The sequence below is a fragment of the Suricata suricatta genome, chromosome 11, assembly GCF_006229205.1.
Source record: "Suricata suricatta isolate VVHF042 chromosome 11, meerkat_22Aug2017_6uvM2_HiC, whole genome shotgun sequence".
In the NCBI taxonomy this organism is placed as follows: Eukaryota; Metazoa; Chordata; class Mammalia; order Carnivora; family Herpestidae; genus Suricata; species Suricata suricatta.
Genome location: NC_043710.1, coordinates 8384871 through 8398745, shown reverse-complemented (window position 1 = coordinate 8398745; position 13875 = coordinate 8384871). Strand labels below are relative to the sequence as shown.

The 13875-nt window shown below is 57.4% G+C and overlaps 4 protein-coding genes across 6 annotated transcripts in view; 2 read left to right on the top strand and 2 right to left on the bottom strand.

The window, feature by feature from the left end:
• The window catches only part of TAF6L (TATA-box binding protein associated factor 6 like), a 14729-nt gene extending 14389 nt beyond the window's left edge, over window positions 1-340 (top strand). For both annotated transcript variants that reach the window (XM_029915314.1, XM_029915315.1), the window contains exon 12: window positions 1-340. This exon is cut by the window's left edge and continues 546 nt beyond it. In XM_029915314.1, the coding sequence (XP_029771174.1) occupies window positions 1-285 (285 nt within the window). In that variant the 3' untranslated portion in view covers window positions 286-340.
• A 36-nt stretch (window positions 341-376) lies between these two features.
• TMEM179B (transmembrane protein 179B) lies at window positions 377-3148 on the top strand. Of its 2 annotated transcripts, XM_029915316.1 has the most exons (5): window positions 378-526; window positions 1336-1523; window positions 1627-1761; window positions 1898-1976; window positions 2181-3148. In XM_029915316.1, the coding sequence occupies exons 1-5, from the start codon at window positions 431-433 to the stop codon at window positions 2340-2342; spliced, it is 660 nt and encodes a 219-aa protein (XP_029771176.1). In that variant the 5' UTR covers window positions 378-430; the 3' UTR covers window positions 2343-3148. The 2 variants fall into 2 exon arrangements, with proteins under 2 accessions (XP_029771177.1, XP_029771176.1); XM_029915317.1 differs by lacking the exon at window positions 1627-1761 and having other exon boundaries at window positions 377-526.
• Window positions 2629-3820, bottom strand: TMEM223 (transmembrane protein 223). The gene is given in 3 exon segments (XM_029915318.1): window positions 2629-3039; window positions 3430-3640; window positions 3642-3820. Coding segments are annotated over 3 exon segments (588 nt in total). The 5' UTR covers window positions 3726-3820; the 3' UTR covers window positions 2629-2746.
• A 93-nt stretch (window positions 3821-3913) lies between these two features.
• Window positions 3914-13875, bottom strand: part of NXF1 (nuclear RNA export factor 1) — an 11419-nt gene continuing 1457 nt past the window's right edge. Inside the window, exons 3-22 of the mRNA XM_029915444.1 lie at window positions 11986-12169; window positions 11614-11767; window positions 10992-11075; window positions 10778-10882; window positions 10603-10683; window positions 10416-10485; window positions 10181-10269; window positions 9931-10038; window positions 9692-9801; window positions 7774-7810; window positions 7403-7471; window positions 7267-7322; window positions 7025-7132; window positions 6860-6918; window positions 6633-6748; window positions 6467-6509; window positions 5802-5874; window positions 5109-5291; window positions 4403-4463; window positions 3914-4275 (exon numbers count right to left, since the gene is read on the bottom strand). Of these exons, the coding sequence (XP_029771304.1) occupies window positions 4237-4275; window positions 4403-4463; window positions 5109-5291; window positions 5802-5874; window positions 6467-6509; window positions 6633-6748; window positions 6860-6918; window positions 7025-7132; window positions 7267-7322; window positions 7403-7471; window positions 7774-7810; window positions 9692-9801; window positions 9931-10038; window positions 10181-10269; window positions 10416-10485; window positions 10603-10683; window positions 10778-10882; window positions 10992-11075; window positions 11614-11767; window positions 11986-12169 (1829 nt within the window). The 3' untranslated portion in view covers window positions 3914-4236. The remainder of the gene's footprint in view (window positions 4276-4402; window positions 4464-5108; window positions 5292-5801; window positions 5875-6466; window positions 6510-6632; window positions 6749-6859; window positions 6919-7024; window positions 7133-7266; window positions 7323-7402; window positions 7472-7773; window positions 7811-9691; window positions 9802-9930; window positions 10039-10180; window positions 10270-10415; window positions 10486-10602; window positions 10684-10777; window positions 10883-10991; window positions 11076-11613; window positions 11768-11985; window positions 12170-13875) is intronic.

The window sequence follows — 13875 nt, the reverse complement described above, 5'->3', positions numbered from 1 at the left end:
CGGGCGCGGGGGGCGCCCCGGCAGCAGGGCCCCGGCGCCGGCACCCGCGACGTCTTCCAGAAGAGCCGGTTCGCCCCGCGCGGCGCTCCCCACTTCCGCTTCATTATAGCCGGGCGGCAGGCCGGGAGGCGATGCCGCGGACGCCTCTTCCAGACCGCCTTCCCCGCGCCGTACGGGCCCAGCCCGGCCTCCCGCTACGTGCAGAAGCTGCCCATGATCGGCCGCACCGGGCGCCCGGCCCGCCGCTGGGCGCTCTCGGACTACTCGCTCTACCTGCCGCTCTGAAGCGGCGCGCGCGTGCGCCTTATCCCCAGCTCTGTAAATAAAGCCCCTGCCGGAAGTGACGTCTCCGCGCTCATGGGTCGTGCCGGATGAGGCGGGGCTTGGGCGGTTGGCTGCCTCGGCGGCGCTTCCTAGTGGCGAGGGCGCCATGGCGCTCCCCTGGTCCCAGCGCTTCGAGCTCTTGCTTTTTACAGCGGCCTTCCTGTGCGGGGCCGTGGCGGCCGCGACGCTGACCCGGACCCAGGTGCGGGGCGGGGCCGGTCTTGAAATCGGGTAGGCGGGGACGGGCTGGCCGGTCCCGACGCGGAGGCAGCGCCGCCCTCGGGGTCGGCCTGGCCCTGTCGGCGCTGCTCCTCGGAGCCGGTGCGCTGGGGGAGACCCCGCGGGCGCCCGCGTCGTGCTTCAAAGCCCTTCCCTCGCCGCAGCGCCGGGCTTTCCGGAGTGTCTTCCCCCACCGCACGTAGCCCGCCCCGGTGGCTACGGCTGCCTCACCTTACCATGGTTCTGAACCAGAAGTCGGCCCGGGCCCTGCCTACACCTTTTAAACCAGGCACTTGGGGCGAGCTACGCCAGGACACAAGGCATAGCGTGGCCGAGATGACCGAGCTTCCACACGATTGTAGCACAGTGAATGAGTGACAGAATGAGGAAGTAGAAAACGTCTAAAGCAGGAGGCTTTTTTCTCCCCAGCCGGGCAATCTTGTTAATAAACAGGCTCCTTTACTCCCAGAGGCACAATCATGCCTTTTTTTTTTTTTTTTTAACAGATTAGGGAGCATCGAAGGTAGTTGAAGGTTACACCAGTTCTGGTTTTACTCGAGGTTTTCTGCAGAGGGGAGACCAGAACTTGAGGGATTCTGAACCTTAGTCTTTTATAGCCACCGCAGGTCTGACTTCCCCAGCAGGCCGTCTCCGTCAGTCTACCGGCCCAGAAACAGGAACTGACTGCGCATAACTAACTTCCTAGGGTGGCCCTCTCCCAGATTATCCCTCACACCTGCCCCGCGGCTCTAATCTGCAATCTAGGTAGGACTCAGCAGCTTTTCTTCACAGGGCTCCTTCCATGGCCATTGTCCCCTGTATGGTGTGACCGCCCTGAATGGCTCCTCCCTGGCCTTATCCCAACCTTCGGCCCCATCCCTCTGCTACTTTGTGGCTGGGGTCTCTGGCCTCCTGGCCCTCTACTGCCTCCTGCTTCTGCTCTTCTGGGTCTACAGCAGCTGTATCGAGGACTCCCACAGGTGACTGCCCTACCCCGAGGGCCAGGGGCTGAGCTGGGGGCCTGGGGGGGTGGGGGGGGGAGTCCCATGCACACCACAAGGCTTGCTCTCTCCCTCCTCATAGAGGCCCTGCAGGGCTCCGCATCGCACTCGCCATCTCCGCTATAGCCACCTTCCTGGTCTTAGTGTCTGCCTGCATCCTTCGATTTGGCACCCATTCTCTCTGCAAATCCATCGTCTCCCTGAACTTTACAATTAGGTAATGGGAGAGGGCGGGAACCCTGGCTGGGGCTGACTGCCTTCCCTTTCTGTCCCTCTCATCTCAGGGCACCAGGGCACCGGTGTTGTTTGGGGCATAGCCTCCCTTTCTCACCACCGTCTCTTTCACCTCACAGCTGCTCTGAAGCCCAGACAATTTCGTGGACACCCCCTGGAACCGCTCTGAAGTTTTACTCCAACCTACACGATGCTGAAGTGAGGTCCTGGGATATGAAAGACTAGGTGGAAACCCGGGCTCCACGGATTGCTATAAGCATCTATGGTCGTCAGGGTGCCCACCAGTGAGAGGCTGGGAGGGGCTGAAGGGCTCATCACCCCGACAGAGCAAATGGCGGTATGTGGGTGGGCCTGCATTCGAGATGGCCACACTCCTCACACTCTTGTTCCCGATTCCCGCAGACCTCTTCCTGGGTGAATCTGGGATTGTGGTCTGCGGTCTTGATGCTTCAGGCGGTGCAGTGGAAGTCGGAAGCCACACCGTATCGGCCTCTGGAGCGGGGGGACCCCGAATGGAGCTCTGAGACAGATGCTCTTGTTGGGCCACGCCTTTCTCGTTCGTGAAGAGTAACCCGAAAATCCTTCTGGCAGCCAGACTCCGTGCCCACGTGCCTACAGTCCTCTTGCCCCCGCGTGGCCCTGTTTATACCGGAGCTTGTTTTTCCCTCCAGGAGGGAAACCTGACCATGGGCTCCCTCCACCTCTCTTCCTACAGCTGTTTTTGTACCAAAACATTATATTATTTTCTTCCTTCATCTTGGTACTGAGCTCTTGGTGTTGAAAGCACTGTAGGCAGGTGGATCGGAGGACGGGCGGAGTGAAAGCCAAACAGACACGGAACGAAAAGAGGTAGTGTCAGCTGGCCCTGGGACGGCCGCTCTTCTATTTGTTGTCAGTGACCCCCCCCCATCTCCGAGGTTCGGCTTTCATTCCCCTCTGGGAGGGGCGAGCCGTCGGAGGTGGTTTCTTCACAAGCTGCGGTAGGCACCCACAGTGTGGTCAAAGAGCTTCGAGTTGGGGAAATGCCCGGCTTTGTCCAGGAGGAAGTAGAAGCGCCGGCCTTTGATCTTCAGAGGCAACATGGCCGGGACTTCACCGCGGTGGGCCATGCAGGACACGTGGCTCAAAGGAACGGTGAAATGGGCACCCAAGCCAAAGGGGGCGTGAGTGGTGAGGGCCACCTGCTTGCCTCCAGCCAGCAGCATCACCGAACGCACCGAACGCAGGGAGAAGAGGAGCCCGGCACCAAGTACCAGGGTGCCTGCGGGGAGAGCGAAGTCTGGGGTGAAGGGTTTCCGCTGGAGAGCTAAGCAGGAACTTTCCCAGTGCCCCCGAATTAAAAAAGATACTGTGATGATGGGAACATGTTTTGAGCTCCTCTTCTAGCCCGGAGTTTTGTGTTCCGTCATTCCTTCCCAACAACTTGAAGGTCCACCCCCGTTTTAAAGACAGAGACGGGTCCAGAGCTGGGTCGCCGCTCCAGCTCGCAGAGCGAGAGGCTGACCTCCCCCTAGGCCTGGGCTCAGGGCCCGCCCAGCTCTAGTGCTGCCCGCCTCGGGGGTCGGGAGCCCCTTACTCTCCTCGTCGGAGCAGGGGGTGTTGTGCCCGGCCACCCCACGTCCCCGTGGTGGGAGGCCAGCCCACACCTTACCGATGGCGCCGCAGCCGAGCGCCAGGCCGCAGCGCCAGAGCGTGGAGCGCAAGTCCGAGCTGCCGCGGGGAGGGGACTCCGCGTCTGGAGTCCGGGCCGGGGGTCGGGCCAAGGCCGCCACGGCCAGGGAAGCCCAGAAGACGCCCTGGCCCGCGCAGAACAGTCCGAGGACGGCGAAGAAGCGGCCCCGTTCGTGCTCGAAGAGCAGCACGTTCCCGAGGCGGGGCCGCGTCGTGTAAGGACCGGCGCGCGGGCAGTGGCCGCAGCGCCAGGAGCAGCCGCCGGGGCGCCGCCATGTCTACGGCGGCGCGGCTTCTGGGGCGGGACTTCCGGCCGGCGGGCTCCGCCCCCCCAAGTGCTCAGCCGACCGGAGCCTGAGTCCAACCCCGAGGCTGGAAGGGAAGGGGGAGGGGGGCGAGGCAGGGGCAGGCCGCCTGCCCCCAAAGGAGCTGGGCAAAAACTATCTAGCAGGCGTGACACAAAATACAATATCACTCTTTATCTTAAAAAGTAAGGAGGGTTCTGGGGTTAAGTACACAAAGCACCTAAGTCCTCCGGTAGTTTAGTGTCAGTTCTACAAAGTAAGCTTTGGCTTCCTGGCACCAGTGAGGCTCAATCTTCCGGGTATCTTCCAGAAGTCTCCCAGAAGGCAGGTGAGGAGAGGGATCCAGCAGCCCTTCCTCTTCGGTCACAGTCACAGGGTGGCCTCGGTCAGGGCCAGAGAGGAGGAAACGACAGCCATGACAAGGAGACATCCATATCCAAGGGCTATTTTACAGGGGGCTTCTGCTGGGACACGACTACGGATCACTTCATAAACGCCACTTCTGGGATCTCGCCCTTGGCCTTGTGGGGGGGTGGGAAGAGGAGGTCAGCAGAGCCAGCCCGTTTCCCCCATCCCCAGCTTGCTTGACCCTCTTGTAGGCCCAGAGAGTTTTGCTGGCCTTTTTGCTACCGAATTCCCCAAACTTACCTTCAGGTGAGTAAAGGCCTGAGCAGATCGGGTGTAGTCCCAGTTGTTGTCCTGGAGACACCTGAAGTGGAACCAGAATGCACTCGCCCTGACCCCTGACCACTGGAAGCCACTTCAGAAGCCATAGAAACACTTGCCAGCCAGTGCCAACAATTATATACATTCTTGCACTATGCATACAAATGAAACATTTGTAACAATCCCATGTCTATCAATGGTCTACTGGATACAAAGGATTACTAAGTAGCTGTCAAGAGGACTAACGTCATTTTTATAGCATGGGGGGGGCACCTGGGTGGCTCGGCCGTTAAATTTCTGATATCATGGTGAGTTTGAAGCCCGTGTTGGGCTCTGTGCTGACAGCCCGGAGCCTGGAGCCTGCTTCAGATTCTGTGTCTCCCCCTCTCTCTGCCCCTCCCCTGCTCGTGGTCTATCCCTTTCACTGTCTCAAAACTACACATTAAAAATATATTAGATAAACATATGTAGTGATAGGGAAAGACGTTCATGGACTAAGCAAAAAAGCTAAGTTGCAAATAAAGACACTTCATTCGGGGTTTAAATGTTGTGATGCTGATTTATGCACAGGTCAAATTTTTTTAGGACCATATTGGTAAGTTCTGGCTTTTAAAATTTTAGGAGCACTCATTATTCTTGACTCCCCTACCTCTGTTTACCCCCACTAGTACACATGCCCCGCACTCACTTCTGGGACCACTCAAGGTTCATGCCAGACTGGGTAGAGAACGCCTGCAGCATCTCCTGCTGCTCTGGGGAGAGGGTGGGCACTGGGCTGGAGGAAGGGGTGGGTGCAGGCATGGCGAAGGCCCTCTGGATCTCATCAGCGCTGGCATTCCGCACAAAGAGCTCGTCATTTACGATGCACAGCCTGTGGGACAAAAAGTACTTTGGACCGCTGGACAAGCAGACCACCTCCTCTCGCCGACTTTACTCCTGATCTCACACTTGACACCCTTACACCTGACAGACCCTTAATATCCACAAAGTGCCCCACCCCACTCTTGGTCATTACATTTTATCAGTAACGCCCCTTCCCATACAACCCATGTATGGGGTTCTCTACCAGACACATTCAAATTACGCATTCTCCCCCAACTCTGGACAGTTCTCAACCCCCTTTATCTTCACAACAGGCCCAGGAAGTAAATACACTAGTTTCCAGATGAGGAAACTTGCTCTTCCCTAGAAGCGGTGGGGCCACGAGCCCAGCTCACCACCACCGTGAGGGCCTCCTCCTGATCCCCCCCCCAACCCCGGCCTTTCTGAAAGTCTGAAAAGAGCCTGAGGATTCGCTCCCCCATCCTCCTCACCCCCACCAATTCCCACATGCTGGCCATGGACTGGGACTGGGACCCCATGGGGTAAGCCAATCACTTACCCTGAATTGCTGGCAGGAACAGCGACAAACGTCCTGGTGAAGGCTCGCAAAGAATCCCGAGATTTTCCATCCACTGTAATGTTAACAACAGCAATGACCCCTTAGAATCAGTCATGCTTTGTGTTTACAGAAAGCTTCTCCGATCATGGTCTTACTTGATACAACCGATCTGCAGTAGACCAGACGGATGGCTGCGTGTGTACAGGGGAGCAGAGGTGAAGAGGGGTGTCAGGCCCCAGAGGACAATAACCACCCATTAGTCCCGCACCCAGAGCATTCATGGGCCAGGTCCTGCGTCAAGCACTTCATTTACTCCCCACAGCACCGCCAGGAGATGGCTGTTACTAACCCCTTTTCACAAATAAAGAATCTGAAGCTCAGACTTAACGTGAGTCGGCCACAGGCACACAGGACCAAGGTTGGAGGGGAGCCTCAGAGCTGCCTGACACCAAAGTCTGTGTCCTCCTAATCCTCACACTTGTCCCATATCCCAGACAGGAAAGATGGGTGGAGAGGGCAGGCCTCATGAAGACGGCTTGGGGGCAGATGGGGAGGCGGTCAGGGAAAGAGCGGGAAGGTAGCTGAGAAGCCGGGAGTGCGAAGAAAAGAGAAATCTAGCTGCATGAAGGCCCCTCTGCAAACTCCAGACCCCCAGAGAGTCTCACCTTCCTTGAAGACCCCGTTGACGGAAAAACACAGCAACGTGGTCTAAAAGAGAAGAAGTGCCAGTGACCACGTGGGCTCCCAGCTGGAGCCTGAGTCCCCCGGGCCTTGTAACTGCCCTTCCCTTCCCAAGTCCCGGCTTCCACCAGGGGAGAAACCGGTGCTCACTGTCTGGGCGCTTATGTCTACCACGAAGGAGTTGATGTCGTGCTGAGTTTTGGGCAACTCATTGAGGAAGGCAACAACGTTGAGACGCGTGTGCTTCAGCAGGCGGAAACGCAGGGCTGTGTGGAGCGGAGGACCCAAGGTCAGGGGCCGCCACCCACTCCTCAGCCCCGTGACCGATTCCTTCCCACCCCCCTTCCCCAGGCTGCCTGCTCGCGTCACAGGCTTACTGGGGTCTTTGAGCTTCTTCACATTCCTGCTGTCCTTGAAGTACTCGGCCAGGTTGCTTCTAGGGGGATAAGCGGAAATGGAGGCGGTGGGTCAGAGAGGACGGATGCCGGCAGGTGCCAGGCTGCACCTGCCGAGGAATGCTGGTCCCGGGCAGGGCCACTCACCGCGCAGGGTTCTGGGGGGTAAAGGGAATGCTGAGGGAGCAGCAGGCCCCATCATGGTAGGCGTCCAGGAGCCGCTGCCGGTCTCCAGAGTCGTACACCGCATAGTACCTGCGGGAAACACACGACGGCAAGTCTGAGCTCCCTGCTCGGGACCCACAAAGGGACCCGGCAGCGGCCACGAGTGGACGGTGCTGGGGCTGGCCCGCCTCTCCTCAGCCCCAGAAGCCCCCAGCAGTACTCACTGCTGCAAGAAGTGCAGGACCAGGTTCTTCAGGGTCTCCGTTCCGAAATAGCTTCCCTGGAATCAAACAGCTATCAGGACCCCGTGACTGGGACCCTCCTCCCCGCACGAATTCTAACTCTGCCCCCCCTTCCTACCTTGCAGGGCGGTAACGTCGTGGGGGCTTCAACATCAAAGGCAATTGGAGGGGGTAACTCATGGCCATCCTGCAGAAAGGAAGTGGAAGAGGGGGGAAAGGCTGGATGAGTAATCAGATGGGAGACCTAAGGGTGAGGGGTCAGAGGCCACAGAGACCTGGAAAAGGTCCCAGGGACTGTGATGGATGCAATGTTGGTCTATGGACATTTCTCCGGGAAGAAAGATTATAGCCTTTGTGAGACTCTCCAAGGGCTCATCTCCAAATTCATGGTCACACACACACACACACACACACACACACGTTAGCAAGACCTTTTGGGTGGGAGAGGCGATGCTCACGAGAAAAGAAGCAAAAAAACTGTGGACTTACCAGGCGTAATAATTTGGGAAATCGTTCGCGAATGGCGCTGTCAAAAACGGGACAGAAGTGAGTGATGCTTCAGAGCCACCGTGCCCTCCTGAGCTGCTCTAGGAGCACATGGGCCAGGGAAAGCCCCTCCCATCCTCACTCCCCGCCAGCCTCTGAGCTCCTGGGAGAGAGGCCCCACTCCCCACCTCACCCGGGGCACCCAGAAACGACTGCCGACTGCCGTGAAGGCTGACCCTCTTCTTCCTGCCTGATCCGAGCGCCACCAGAGCAGCGCTCCCCGCCCGGGCGTTAAGCCAGGACGTCCTTCCCCGCCCTGCCCCCCTTACCTTCCACCTACTCACCTGTGCAGCCCCGGGAGGAGGGAATGGGGTGGGAGCCCAGGGGCTCCGCTGCCTCAACAGGTATCCATCAGTTCTGCCCCGTCTGGCCGTGGCCAAGACCAAAACACACCACAGGGATGGCGCAGGGTGTTGGGGCAGGGAGATGAGCAAGGCAGGGTTTAGGAAGAGGGGAGGTGAGGGAAGGGGAGAGGAAAAGAAAAGAGAAGAAAAGAAAAGAAAAGAAAAACGGAGAGAAAAGAAAAGAAAAAAGAAAAGAGAAAGAAGGAAAGAGAGAAAGGAAAGAGAGAGAAGGCACGATGGGGCCAGGGCAAGGAGAGGTGGAGAGACAGAGGAAAGCAGAGAGAAAAGAGAGAGAAAGCAAAGCAAAGGCGAAAGACCTCTCAGGCAAGGGGGCATTTAGAAGAACGAGGAAGGGAAAAGGGAAGAAGACACCCGACACAGCCTTTTCCTTCACCTGCCCGTTCCCCTGTGGTCCAAGGTAGACATGGAAAAGAGTCTTGCTGCAGCGAGATGGCAGTTGCTGTCGGCCAGGTCTCTGTCGGCTACCTGGGTCCCGATCAAGCTGGGCGTGGGAAGTGAAGCAGCCATGGGGGCGGGAGACCTCCCTCAGAAGGGGTGAGGGCTCAGGCCCCTGCAGAGTTGGGGGGGTGAGGGTCTGTGCCCCACCTCTGTTGGCCCCCAAGTTCTCTCCTGATGGCCCCTGTGCGACTGTGCCTGTCTTAGGTTGTTCCTTCCCTGAGGAATCTTACCCGTCTCTGGCTAACCAGCCATCCTCCGGGGCCAAGCAGGGTGACGTGAGGTGTGGGAGTGAGGGCGGGCAGCGCCCCTCGAGAGGGTCAGTGCTCTGTCTCCTTGGCAGCCATTGCCCCCATGGCCTCCACGCCCAGCAGCTGCCTTAGGACATCCTCGCCTGCTGGCGGGGTCCCGGCTCTGATCACACGGCTTGGGGAACCCAGGTGTCTTCTCCAGGGAGGGCCCAGCTCACAGCTCTGGGCAGGACAGACAGACTGCATGGCACCAGCTCCGAGCAGGCCTCGCCTCGGCACGAGTGGGAAAGCCCCAGGCAACAGCCGTGGGCACGTGGGCCAGGAGAGGAGAGCCCCTCTTGGCAAAACGGCAAGAGGGGCCGTCCCGAGACAAAGAAAGGAAGACCCATCAACAGGAAGTCTCTTGGAGGGAGGGCTTTCTCGGCCCAGGAATATCGGGCTCTTGGCCCGTCACGGCAGCTCCACATACGGGGCGTATGCAAGACACCCCCTGGTCATGGTAGAAAAAGGGAGATGCCCTTCCTGGAACAGTAGGGTAGGGAGATTCTAGAAAAGGCGGTGTTCAGGAAGGAAGAGGCAAGACCACAGGGCAGCAGACAGGCAGTCAGGTGAGAAGGAAGGAGAGGAGACCTCGGGGCCAAGCTGGGACACACGGACAGACGAAGGGAGGAGCATGTGATCCTCCCAAAGGACAGGCGGCTCCAGCTCAGGGCTGCACAGCTCCTGCAGACGGGTGCTGGTCAGGGTGCATTAGCTCAGCCTCCCGGGGGGTGAAGGTCCCCAGGAGGGGAGACAGAGGACACAACTGACCTGATGTAGGTGGACTGGTCTCGGAAGGTGTCGCACAGCGGGTTTCCGTCGAGCCACAGCTCTTCCAGCTTCAGCCCTTTTACCTTGTCCAACTCCCTCTCGGACTTCAACTGCAGAGACATGGGGCAGAGAGCAGGCAAGAGACCCCGGTGAAGGGAGGCAGCGAGAGCCTCAGCTCTGAAGCTCCCTCCCGGGCCCCCTCTGCTCACCCGGCCCACAACCACGCTCTCCTGTCTCACCTCGTTTCCGGAGAGGTTGAGGATCTTCAGGTTGGGTGCTTTCTGCACAAGGCTGGACATGTCATCCAGCCTGTATAACCTGTTGTTGCTCAAGTTCAGGTTCAGCAGCTGTGGGCAGACGAAAGCTCAGAGGAAGCGCTACCAACAGAGGGTTCAGAGACGCATCCGCCTCCTGACCCCATCCTACCTATCCCCCTCCCCGCTGCCCCCCCCAACCCGCAGCCATCTCAAAACGGGACACGGGCCTCACCTCAGGGATGTTCTCCTCGATAATCCGCAGGGCGGCCGCCATGCAGTTCCTGCGATTCAGGACAACATCAATGTTCTGGGCCACAAGGTCTTCAGGAAACAGAAAGGAAGGGAAGGCGAGTCTGAGAGGGCTTTCCTGGGTCAGAGTTAGTACCAAAGCATTCTCACACTGTCCCCGCCTGACAGATGTCCCCCCTCTGTCCCCACTCTCTGAGAGGGACAGCTGTCAGCCATACCTGGGTCGGAGCGGAGGCCCTTCAGGTCCAGTGCCTGTTGGGAGCCATCGTATCGTTTGCTCATGATCAGCTACGGGGGAAGGAAAATGGGCCAGTGGTCACTGGGACTGTGTGGTGGGGGGTGAAGGGGTGCACGTGGGAAGCGGTAGGACGGGGAGCGGGGGGAACAGGACGAGCGCCACCTCACCTTTAACTGCTCTACTTGTTCCGGCTTCAGTTCGTTCTGTACAGAATGGGGTGGGACTGAGGAGTTGATGATGATGGAGATCTGCAGGGAAGACACAGACGCCGGGTGAATTCCAGGGAAGCCAAGCCGCGGCCCGGGCCCCGCCCTCAGCCACACCAGGCCCCTTCACACACACCCTTCGGTTCTCCTGATCCAAGATCTTATAGTTGACGGCCTTCAACGCAGAGGCGGTGCTGGCATCCTCAACAAAAAACTGGGCCCGTGTGTTTTCATAGTGAAACTGCACAGTGAGGAACACAGGAGCATGAGACTCGGAAGCCCAGGGCCCCCAGCCCAGCTGGCCCCTTGCCTTCTTTGGTGCCCAGCCAGCCACACAGGCCATATCTCACCTCAATGGGGGTGAAAGGGACACTGCACTTGCTCTGAATCATGCTCAGGAGCCACGCCTTGTCATATTTTTTGCCATAAGGAATCTAGACGAGAGAAAGAGAAGGGAACAAGGTGGAACGGAGGCTGACCAGCAGCCCGGCCCACTCCGTTCACACCTCCCGCCGTCCTCCACAAGGCCTTCTACAGGAAGGGCCAGTTAAAGGTTTGTTTTGTTCTGTCTTGTTTTGACTCACACCAGACATGGATTCCTTGCCCTCCTTTCTGTCCATTTAAACCCAGAATTTCTCGGGGCGCCTGGATGGCTCAGTCGGTAAGTGTCTGACTCTTGCATCGTTTCACTTAAGGGAACTTAAGGGACCCCAAGCCCCACACTGGGCTTGAGCCGAATGGAGACATTGAGAGAAATTACTCCATCCCCCAACCAGTTATGGTGTCCCCCCTCCCCCCATCCTGCTTGTCCTATGCCTTTTCTTAACCTGCATCTTAGGCGTTTGAGGAGAAAAGATGGCCACTTGATTGTGGAGAAAGCAGAGGAAGAGACTGATTCTGTCGTGTGAAAAGTAGAGGCTCTGCGCCCGGTTCCCTGTCTCCCTTGCAGCAGCCACTTCACCAGACGCTCACCGTAATTTTAAACCAGTTCTTCGAGGTTCCGTCCTGGCTGGTGCCAGCCCCTCCCCTCTCCGGAAGAGTTCTGTCTCTCCGCACGGTAACATGAATGCGGTCTCGGTCATGCCAAGTGTCACCTCGACGGTTGGGTCGGGCAGCGTAGGGGTTGCTATGGGGAAGCAGAGAATGAAATGCCCACAAGCACTGGAATGTTTTCTCCAAGGCCTGCCCACCCTGTTGTCGGGATTACAGCCAAGACTGTTCAACCATGAAGCTGGCCCCCGCGTCGCACACTTTTCCAGGTGGAAAGAGAAATGGCGTGGGCAGGGAGCAAGCTGAGTAAACAAATGGGCTGCTAGATTCAAACCAGATCAACTGGTCACTTACTATCGTACTCGGGGAACCTCCTGGGCATCACTCATTGCCACGTCTCTGTCATCTTCCTCCAGGCGGGACGACCGAATGGCAGACCCTCCTCTTCCGGACCTCCGGTTCCCCTCACCGTACTTCCACCGGAAGGGACCCCGGCCTTTCTTTCTTCTTTGAGGGAAACTAACACGGTCATCGTGCTCTGGGGTGAAAAGGAGAACATCAATTAGAAAGTTTGTCGCTGGTCCGTCCAGCCATCCTGTTGGGGCAGTCGCAGGATCCAGCAGCCTGTGCTATTGGATGAGATTCACAGCCACCATAGGGGTCACTTTCATGCAAACTTCTGTCTGTTGAAGGAGACAACCCTGTCTATGGTCGCACGAGGGAAATGTTATTAGAAGACAGAGTAGGGCTTTGGGAAAAGGAATCAGAAACTGGAACTTACAGAGAGAAGCACAATGTGGAAGTGTGAGCAGAACGTGGACCCAAAACAGAACTAGACACAACTCAGACCCCCTGGAAAGTCCCCGGAAACTTACTTTCTTAGCCTCCCAAACCTATTTAACCCCTCTCTAAATCTGGGTGGTGACCGCTATCACATCTTCTAAAATCGACCCATTACAATGGTTACATTAGTTTCCAGTAAGCAATACTTCTTTTGCATTCAGAGTACAAATGGCATACAGTCACAAAGGTGGTCAAATTAAAGGCTTTTAAAAAATTCTTGTTCTCAAACTGCCCCTCGGAAGTTTTGGGAGTGAACTCTTCATTTCTTTGGCCAGAAATGCCTTAAATGCATTTTTTTTAGTGTTTATTTTTGGGAGAGAGAGAGACAGAGAGAGAGGAGAGACAGCGCCAGCTGAGAAAGGGCAGGCAGGCAGGCAGACAGACAGACAGACAGAATCTGAAGCAGGCTCCAAGCTCTGTGCTGTCAGCAGAGTCTAAAGCGGGGCTTGAACTCACAAACTGAGATCACGACCTGAGCTAAAGTCGGAGGCTTAACCAGTTGAGCCACCCAGGTACCCCCTGAAATGTCTTGTAACTCAATAGACAGCTCCCAAGACTCAGGTTCCAATGACAACTAGGGAGCTTAACCAAGGGTCCTTGACTGCTCTGGGGTCACGCGACCCTCTGAACCCAGGTGTGCAGGAATGGCTTCTTGGAAAAAAAAAGATCCATGATTCCCAAAAAGGGCTGCCTCTTGCCTAGTACTAGCAAACAATGAACCCTAAGAAATGACCCTGAGGGGGGGGGTAGGATAACGAATAGAAGGCACACCTAACATTCACTGAGAACTTTCTCCAGTGCCAGGCTCTATGCTCCAGGCACCTGGTATGCATGATCTATCTTATTTTAACACACACACACACACACACACGCACTAAGAAAGTAAATACTGTTACTACCTCCTTACTGGGACAGAAAGGCCTGGGAGTGGACTTCACTCACTCAAGCTTGGTGAAGACAACTGAGGAGTCAAACCTCGGTCGTCATGTGCTCCTAACCACTCTTTTGGACTAAAATCCGGTGTAGGGCTCGGACTAGCACAGGGAACTGGTGTAGAGGTCTAAAATATTAAGATGAAGCCAAGGCCGCAGGGGAGGCGGGGAAAGACAGACTGAACAAGGTGGAAAACAGGACACATGCAGCCCATGAACCGGGCACTGACTCACATTAAAGGAAGAGTCTGGCCGCCAAACTGAACTGACAAGCATCAACCACCTACAAAGTTCAAAGGGATCTCGCCACCCCGCCGCCAAGCCACCCGCTCCGATCCGAAGCTCCTCGCAACGCCAGGATTCCCGAGTCAACACTTCGGGGGCTCACCCTCGAGGGCGACCGGGCCCGCGGGTGGCCTCGGTCCCCCGCCCCCGGGCTGCGGCCTAGGCCGGCGCCGCCCACCGGGCC